Genomic DNA, 9,367 nt, shown 5'->3' on the forward strand with positions numbered 1-9,367 from the left:
TAGCAGCTTAAGTCCCAGTTCTGCATCAGTACAAACATGTGTATGCTTCCTGCGTGCTTGCTGCATCTGTGTTGATGCTGCTATAAATGTGCTGTAGGCAGAGCTGCGGCATCAGTGGCGTATGGGCAATGGGCTGTTCTTTAGAGAGGTCCTTCATGAAAAATACATATTTTTATAGGAAAACAACAATGGTGAATAAAGCAGCAGTATGTAGTAGCAGTATTTTGGCTTAAAAAATAAAGGAAGAGCAGCAGTAAATAAAAATACAATTTAGAGGACAAACTAAACTGTATGAATTCCTTAAGTTTCCATGTTGTAGCTTCGTCCTCTCACCGCTCATTAGAACTAGCAGCGCACCAGTGACAGTCTTTGTTGCCTTTAGCTTGACCAGCGATAAAGCAGGTGACAAGTTCAAAGTGACAAATGAAATTGGTGGTGTTGTCAAGGCTTTACATTAGTTACATATTGCGATCCTCGGCAGGTGTGAATCAACTCCACGCAAACACGTCCTACAACCCGCAAACGCATCATGGTCGGAGGAGAGGTATGACAGGGATTTGTGTGATGAAATTTGCTAGTGCTGCTCATGTGTTTAATCTGTTCTTTAATAAAGGACGTATCTCAACCTTAAAATCTGGTACCTGCATCACAACATCATGTTTGCAGGAGCCAAACAAATAAAAAAATAAATATTGGTGCCAATATATCATACAGTAGTATGATATATTGGCACGGTACGGTATTTTTTACAAAGCATAACTACAAAGCATATTGAAAAGATGAATCCGAAAAAGTGATGATTAATGAAAATACATACATCATATTAAAAGAGGCTCCAACAGAGGACACTGACACAATTGACAAAGTAAAGAAATGTCATTCATGGCAACTATCAACTTACTACGGAAGGAATTGTTCATTAAATGTAGACTTAGTTTCAGGTCATGTCTCAGAGCACTACAGAAAACAAAGTAACACAAACATAGTTCTTTTATGAAGTTGTCAGTGACCAACAGGGCGAAACCAGCATAGTAGACTGGAAGGGGGAGGGCTATATCTGGCTCCCACCACCACTAAATGACAGGCCTAGCCCTGGTATAATCACTACTCTCTTCATGAACGTCACCAGCTTCTCCTGTCTGTGAAGAAAGATGGATAAATAAAACATTTCTCATTTCATGAACCGGAATATTCTCATATGGTCTTACGTGTATTGCATTACATTGATGTGGAATGGTTGCAAAGCGCATGAGAGATGATTTCTAATTTATCATCCTTCATACACCAATCCACAAGACAAGCCGCAAGACAAGACTTGCTTTCAGCAGTCATTTATATATAGTTTGAAACATCTCAGTTAAGATTCGATTGTAGGACGATTGAAGTTGCTCAATGGTACAACAGTGAGATTTGTGTTATATAGACATCTTGGAGCAACAACGCCGAAATTTTAAGAGCTGCAGGCTTCTTGCCTTCACCTTTCTAGTAGGGGTTTAATGTAATAGTAATGTCACAAACCGATGAAACAAGGTCCACCATACAGATTACAGCCAAAATAAAACAGATTTTTTTTTTTAATATCAAACCAAATGAAGATTTCCTGAAATGAATGGACTCAGTGCAATCTTGTGGTTGTGCAGAGTGAATGAAAACTAATTTTAATTTATCATTATCAATGTCATGAAAACTCAAGGCTCAAATATAGGCAGGCTTAAAATAAATGCTAAAATGGACATCTATACATAAATCTAGGGTCCAATTTAACACAAATTTAAGACCTATAATCCAGGACTTTTTCATGAAAGACCTTAATTACATTTTATTGTGAACCACAAAACAAATTAGCATAGAAATATGTATACACTCGTTTTTGTAGATTTTAAAAAAACGACACAGTAAAAGATGTAAAAATACTCGACTCACATTTATTGTGAATAATCTGCTTTTTATGATAATTTGTCGTTCACATTCAATGTAAATATGGCGTCAATGAAAAAGCCCAAGAGTCCAACAGAATAATTTACATGAATACACACACAACATAGAATTTCAACCTGACTCAGAGTCTTGTCATTGAAAAGACAGACACAAAACAACCAGGTTCCAACTAACCCACAGATTAAAAAAAAATCTCCACAGGCCAACTATAAGTTTATGAGGTCAGTAAGAAAAACATCCTTCTCTGTGATAAAAAAAGAAGAATCAGAGGATAAACAGCTGAGTGAACACTTAATCCATGCAGGGGGCAGTCTAGAGAGAGGCCACGGCACAGGCATATTATGCAGCTTGGTTTTTCTAAGCCATTAATGTTTTACCAGATTAAAGAAAACATGAAATCACTTGAATGATGACATGGATAGATGGCAATCCCAGAAGGGATGCCATGTGTTTGCATGCATAAATCTGAATACACAACACATCTGAACTACCAGCACATCGCAATCTGGAGCACATGAGGGCAGATTAGGCATTTGCAAAGTTTTGTATAGGCAAATTTACTTCCAGTGGCCAAACCCAATATTTGGTTGCCAATGTAAAGTAAGTTGACTAGGGACAACACAATTGAAGTGAACATAATACCTCAACTAACGTGAGTATTAAGTTGTTTGAAATTTTTCAACAACCAGATTTTTACAATCTTTCAATGGACTACTGTTTACCTGTATGCACACGTCAATATATAGATCATTTTTACAAAGAGTTCCTGTGTCAAATTTCCCCAAAGCGGAATTAATAAAGGTAAATCTAAATGCTTTTGCATTACACCTCCACACTTGTCTAGCGAGACAAAATTGGCTTTAATGTACACACATTCAAGTCATTACATTACATTTTTTTCACACAAAAATCTGAAGTGGAGAAATAAAACAATCAAGTAATATGGTTCAGTTGGTAAAGCAGTGAGACTGTATCATCTTCAGACTCCTGAAATAAGTGGGAATATTGAATGATCACATTACAAGATTTTTGGGAACCTGCTTTCGTTTATTCATTGTTGTATTTGACGGTAACTGTCAAGTACTCCAAACTCATTTCAACAGAGATTTTGTGGCTAAACGGACAAGATACAAGTAGAATTACAGATGTAAACTGTCACTGGGAGGGTAATTCAATTTCTTAGTAGCCCACATGACGGCTATATAACGGTCCTGAAAACCGAATTATCGTGTTGGTCCAGCTAAACTCAGGCTTTTAAAATGCATGTAAACATCTTAGTGCAAATGTTGGAGAGAAATTCAAATTTCTTTTAGTCGGACTTCACCGCCTTGATAATGCGGCTAATAGCTCCACTAAGCCTGCTTGTAGCCACGTAGCTCGACAATTGGACTTGGCTAGCATCAGCTACGTGGCGGGAAGTAAACAAACTCCACTGTGGTGAATATAAAACAAACCGGACATTAGCTGTGTTGTCACTCGGACAACGCTGATCTGCAGCTGTGTAGATTTGGTTTCAACGTCCTAGGCTCAGGTCATTTTGATTGTTAGTACTCACAAGAAGCTCAGAGGGCGTGATTTGTTGGTTTAAGGAAACAAAAAAAACACCACATTAGCAACAGTTAGCATGGATGCTAAGTTAATCTGGACTCTTGCTGGTGATCAATCTATCATTCTTGCAATACAAAGAAAAAAGAAGCTGATGAATATTTTATTTCATTCAGAAACTTTACTACACTTCAAATACTTCTAACGTTTTATTTTGAAGGACGCACACAAACTGACAACTCAAGCAAAACAACAAAAAATATTCCCTTTATTTTATCCTATTGTTATTAGCATCCAACAGATGTGAACAAATTACCAGTCTACAATTACCAACATTAAAGCATGATCATGCATAATATAGCTTTCAACTAAAGAATGTGACTCTGGGAGAAGGTCAGGTTAACGCAAGATTGCATAATCTGACAACAACCAGAATTCGAATGTGATTCAAAACTCTTTCCTGGCCTTTAACACTGATTTCCAATGCATATTGAAGTATGTCTGAGGTGTTGTAGCCGTTATTTCTACGGCAGACCGTGTTGACCAGAATCCTTTCTTTCCGTACACGACGGACTGGGTTTCTTGGCACAAATGTGTCTTTGTAAAATTTACACTGTCAACTATGAAGATGAAGTCTTGATGGAATTTAGTGGACAGTTCTCCCACTGTTACATCAAAAGTGAGTCCATGCTTGTTTCAGCATGATTTCCCCCTCAAATATATGGAACAGCACTTGGGAACTTGTTATGTATGTTAACCGTTCCATTAGATTACGTTAAAAACACTTATTTACAACGCTGACCCATCATATCCATGGACGCTGTGATGCGTCTGTTTACCAGCATTAAACAACTTCATGTCTACAAACAGAACAGTTGGCTTATTCAAGGAGATGAAAGCAAAAAAGGAGAAGTGGAAGTCGACTAAGGTGTGGTGCGTTGATACTAACACGTTATGACTGAACTACTGTATAACACTCAGCTAATAATGAGGGACGGGCCAAGCAGAAGGGACGCTCCATGGTCGACCATCCAGTTGACAAGTTAACAAGCAATATGCCAAGAAAGGAGCTGAATTAGCTGAGAAGCAGGAGTACAAACACATACCAAACGGAACGTTCCTTACGATTTGATTTGCGAGGAAGCAAGGCGATTAACACACATTGGCACGGGAGCCAAAGTCCCTCTTTAGCATGCCAATTTTGGTCCCGCACTTGGAAGGCTCACGTCAAGCTCAGCGGCAAAGTTAACCACGGTCACGGAACTTAGCTTAAAGACAACCTTAACTACCTTATGCAGCAAACACCGTATCCCCAACCAGTCCGTGTTGCTAATGTGGATGTTACCTGTGAGTTTGGTCTCTTCTTCCTCTTGTTGGGCTAGGTAGCTAGCTTGCAGAGGTCCTGGCCCTCCTCCATTGGAAGGATTTGCGTAGTGGTGTGATTTTTTTTTTCTTGGTCCGTTTCGGTGATGGGAAAGATCCACTGTCAGAAGGCAGTCTTTGAGCCCGCCTCTTCAACGTTCATTGGCTGAAATCATGGCCGCCCCCTTCAAATGCTATCGTCTATTTGTTTTCAAATACATCAGTCATTCAAGAACCAGTTGTTAATTGGCCAAAGACTGACATGCGTTAGGGTACGTTTGTTTTCTTCACAAGCGTACATGTTGAACCCGCTTCCTATATAATATTGGTCAAAAAGTTTCAGCTTAACGTTCCGTTCTACATCGGAGGTTTTATGAATAAGGATTGCTTCAATATTAATAATTGGAATTTATACACCAAGCTTTGACTTTTGTCGCTTATATTGAGTTTTCCAAGTACACGTAGTGATACAGTATTAAACCACATTTAAAAAGAATAAAGTCTTGGACATGAAACAATTAATTATGTACATTGCTTATTTAATGTAAATGTCTCTTGAAACACTATTGACTAAATAACAGAAGAATCATTTTAAAAAAATCATCAAAACCTTCAAAACGGTTCACAGTGAAAGTGAATGCAATATTTATTTAATGTTTTCAATATTTCAAAAAAAACTTGCTCATGATAATTAGTTTCAGGCAATGACAAGGAAAACAAATGGTTGATTGTTAAAAAAAAAAAAAAGACATGCAACATTCTCAGCTTGTTAAGGGAGAATTCGCATCATTTTCAAATTTCTTTAATCCAATGTTTAGAAACCATTCATTCACCTCTAGCTTTTAACATCTTCTGCAGGTGTTGCTGGTGCTTTTTTGCATTCTTCACACACGTGGTGACAGCGTCTGTTGGGACAACAGAATAGAATCTTCCTTGTTAATCCATAAACAAATTCCAGAAACGTGTGATCACCGTCATGGTTTTTACGTGTCTGTCAAAGAATGATGCATGAATGACGCAAGAATGAAAACGTCCTTAATTGAATATGAAATGAATGATATTTGATCAAAATACATGTTTGTGGAAGACCAAACAGCTTTTCCTTTCCGACTACTTGTCCGTGTGAACATGTATGTGAGCCTTTCTCTTCCATGAAAAGCTGGAAAGCAGCTGTAGTTTCAGATCAGAGCTGATCGGTGTGATGTGCTTGTAAGTTTGGTGGAACATCCAAAATGGATAGATGGATGACTGTATCAGCATGTTGTTCTAAATCACCGTCAAACCATTTACCTGTGTCCAGGACCATAAGGACCAGAGCCTTTCCAATTAAAAGGACCCCCTTCAGACCAGGGTCCCACAGGCGGTCGACCTTCAAAACCAAGTGTCTCAAACTTGCTACGGCATGTTCTCATGTAAGACGCCTTCCCCACCAAGTAACCAACAACACCAGCAACTGCAGAGAAAACATCTGTCACACCTACAAGCTATGATCAATTTAAAAAAGTGGAGGTCACCTGCAAGCTTTGGAAAAGGGCCAAAACGCTTTGATGATGTCAGAGTACCTGAACAGAAATACATTTTAGCTAGGAAAGGAGTGAGTGACTTACTGTTTTAATGAAAATTAATAACGATTAATTTACCCTGGTTGATGAGAAGTCCTGTAATGGCCATGCTACCCAAGGACAGCGGAAGAGCTGAAAATATATTTGGGTTTTATCAGTGACTGTTGACATTTTCCCAACCTTAAAATACCAGACAATAATATACAATCCACTTTAGAGCGATTGGACTTCAATCTTGAATGTTAAAGTCGATAAGGCTTCTTTAGAAACAACTGATGTGGCATAAGAAGTGAAAAAGTTCTCCAATTGCTTTCTGAGTAGAGGGTGTAAATGTTCGTAATCAATCTTTGGTGACCCACAGCATTTGTAATCCATGCCCTGCATATGACCAAAACATGTGACCATTTTACCTGTTACACTCAGGTTGGATCCTTATCTCACCTTTATGTGCCGCCACTCCCTGTCTCACACCCAGAACAGAATGTGGACTTAAGGTCACAAATGTGGAGACATTAAATTACCGACTGTGAAAAAGGCATGTGGAATTCCCCATGCAACGGCATCTTATAAATAAACGCTGTGTCTTTGAGTGTGTGTGTGCGTGTGTGTGAGCATGTGCAAGTGCAGTGAAATCAGGAAGAATGTAAACACGGGCTTTAGCCACCAGTGTTGAGAGGTGATTGAGCTAGGCCCTACCATGCCTACAGAGTTGTGGAATGCACCTTAACACAGTCTGATTGGTTTTCTCCTTTTCTCAAGTTTGGAGAAGTGTGGTTGTACCTCGATACCAGAAACTTTCCTCTTGACACTCTTTCCAAACCTTTCTCATTTCGTCCCGGTGGATGTGACGATCACTCAGAGGACACTGTAAACAAAGTAGGTTTGCAAATATACGCATATGCGGCAACCAAATGCACAAATCTGTAAAAACATGCACTCACCTTCCACTCTCTTTTCTTTCCTGCTGCAGCAGCTGCAGCTGCTTCCTCCTTTACCTCATTTTGCTCAGTTGTCCCAGAGCTCATGATGTCCGATGGCAAGATTCTTCAGAAGTGCAACGACTTTCCCTTCGCCGAACCCTGTGCCTCTCAAACTACTAATAATTGCTCCTCCCTGGACTTTGTTAACGCCCCGCCCAATTGAAACAAACAAAAGAGTCTCATTCATCACAGTCAAACTAGTGACATACTACATACCCACCTACATTGATGATTGATGTATTGCAGCTGTTACAAACCTTCTTAAATCACTGAAAGATGTATAAATTCATTGAATCCAGCATGTAGGGATCTCCACTACCTATCTTTGGTCTGCATTACACAGATGTTGTTTTTATGTAGAGGTCCCACTTGAAATGAATACTCCCTTGTGAAGATGTTAAACTCAGTTGGAAGTAAACGTATCCTCATACAGGATGCTAATAAACAGTCTAGATTGACTAGTCAAATAACAGCAATGAATGTCAACAAAATATGCATATACTGTACAAAGGACATCAAAAACAGAGCTGACGGTGGAAACAGACCCGGACCACCTATGGAGCAAGATGGTTGGACGTGATAACGGAGAAAGGATTCCGTCCAAGAAAGACTTTCATGTGACAGAAAATAATCAGGATGGGCTCAGTTATGTGTGCTGTAAGATTTGAAAATGCAATTTTACCATCTCCCATGAGGAGAGGGGCGTTGTCAGTCACCAATGCCGTGACATAATGTTCGTTGACTTGTACATGAAAATATGTAAAATAAACTTTATCTACCCTTTTATGTTTTCATGTAGGCTGTATTATCTGTATTATTAAGTGGGAATGGTGACATCATTTCAATGTCACAAAAGATTATGATTAGATTAGGCTGCCTTTATTCTAAATTACCTAACTAATACTAATACACAGTCGCTTTGTGGTTATGTCAGATTTCTTGGACACCTGTCCTGAAATGTAAGGGATACTGGAGTTCGGTCGGGGTGGTGGGACGGGTCACAGCACCTCCTCCCTTATTTTTGATTCCAAAACCTGACTGCCTTGTGTCAAAATATTCATTATTAATATAAATTACAGAACCAAGTCTGGACTGTGTCCTTATCAAAATTAAAAGTTGACAGTTATGTAATGATCATAAGGGAAAGCAAGTAATGCACACCAGGTCTCAACATTCATGGCCAGACACTTCATGGCAGAGTTTTGCACAGCGATGACTTCCCTCAGCGTTAACTCGTCCACCCAAGGCCCACAGCTATGACAGCGTTATTTTGCCTCTGAGGTTCAGGTCAAAGGTCATATTTGTATATGGCATCAGCAGAATAAATATGACCATTAATAAAATAAATAATAAACACCCTTATCGATGGCAACCTTTGAAAAACCTGAGTAAGCATGACTCAACTGAAGTTTTTCCTCATTGCATCACTGAGCAATATCCAATGGAAAGACGCTTCATTCCAGTTTTTTATATGTTAAAATGGGATGGGCTCGAGGTATACACCAATCATGGCATATATAATGTAAGAAACACGGCAGACAGTGAAGTGGGTCTATATTTACACATTTTATTTATTTATATGTTTACGCAGCAAAGGAAGGATAATGCCATCTACAGTATTAATATACTGTATGAAAAAGACAAATACAACTAAAATAATAATACCAGTGGACACAAATGAAAGTATCATAGTTTAAGGTTGAATGAATATATCATTTATTTCTCCAGGGGAATGGCTCCCAGACTTTATGTACCCAACAAATTGACACATTCGGATGTCAGAATTGTGTTTTTGAGACACCATGAGGCAGGTCTTGTTATGCTTTATTTCAGTTTTGTTTTTTCAACTGAGACAGTAAAGGAAGTCAAAGATCATGCCAAACTTTAGATTATACTAGAGCATGCTTAACTTGATAACTTGGGTGAGGGGACACAAATGCATGATTGTACATCCTACCAAGAGGGTCAGATGGATGCAAA

General features: G+C 38.8%; 2 protein-coding genes across 5 annotated transcripts in view; both read right to left on the reverse strand.

The window, feature by feature from the left end:
- fryl (furry homolog, like) overlaps positions 1-4,969 on the reverse strand; it is a 53,712-nt gene extending 48,743 nt beyond the window's left edge. Inside the window, exon 1 of the mRNA XM_053853702.1 lies at positions 4,829-4,969. The gene's annotated coding sequence lies outside the window, so the exon portion shown is untranslated. The remainder of the gene's footprint in view (positions 1-4,828) is intronic.
- Positions 4,970-5,515: 546 nt separating this feature from the next.
- Positions 5,516-8,170, reverse strand: ociad2 (OCIA domain containing 2). Of its 4 annotated transcripts, none has more exons than XM_053853713.1 (8): positions 8,070-8,150; positions 7,608-7,656; positions 7,349-7,525; positions 7,188-7,272; positions 6,486-6,539; positions 6,360-6,407; positions 6,136-6,298; positions 5,516-5,750 (listed from the first exon to the last, which is right to left on the reverse strand). In XM_053853713.1, the coding sequence occupies exons 3-8, from the start codon at positions 7,430-7,432 to the stop codon at positions 5,681-5,683; spliced, it is 504 nt and encodes a 167-aa protein (XP_053709688.1). In that variant the 5' UTR covers positions 7,433-7,525; positions 7,608-7,656; positions 8,070-8,150; the 3' UTR covers positions 5,516-5,680. The 4 variants fall into 4 exon arrangements, with proteins under 4 accessions (XP_053709688.1, XP_053709690.1, XP_053709691.1 ...); XM_053853715.1 differs by having other exon boundaries at positions 7,612-7,656; positions 8,070-8,136; XM_053853716.1 differs by having other exon boundaries at positions 7,349-7,520; positions 8,070-8,120.
- Between the last annotated feature and the right edge of the window lie 1,197 nt (positions 8,171-9,367).

This window comes from Synchiropus splendidus, chromosome 1, assembly GCF_027744825.2.
Source record: "Synchiropus splendidus isolate RoL2022-P1 chromosome 1, RoL_Sspl_1.0, whole genome shotgun sequence".
NCBI classification, from domain to species: domain Eukaryota; kingdom Metazoa; phylum Chordata; class Actinopteri; order Syngnathiformes; family Callionymidae; genus Synchiropus; species Synchiropus splendidus.

Bases quoted from the DNA above. Each gene is read 5' to 3' on its own strand.
- ociad2 (XM_053853714.1), bottom strand. From the start codon at position 7,432: ATGAGCTCTGGGACAACTGAGCAAAATGAGGTAAAGGAGGAAGCAGCT. The intron at 7,273-7,348 runs GTGAGTGCATGT...CTTTGTTTACAG, and splicing joins GAAAGAAAAGAGAGTGGAAG to TGTCCTCTGAGTGATCGTCA. The intron at 6,540-7,187 runs GTACAACCACAC...ATATATTTTCAG, and splicing joins GGAAAGTTTCTGGTATCGAG to CTCTTCCGCTGTCCTTGGGT.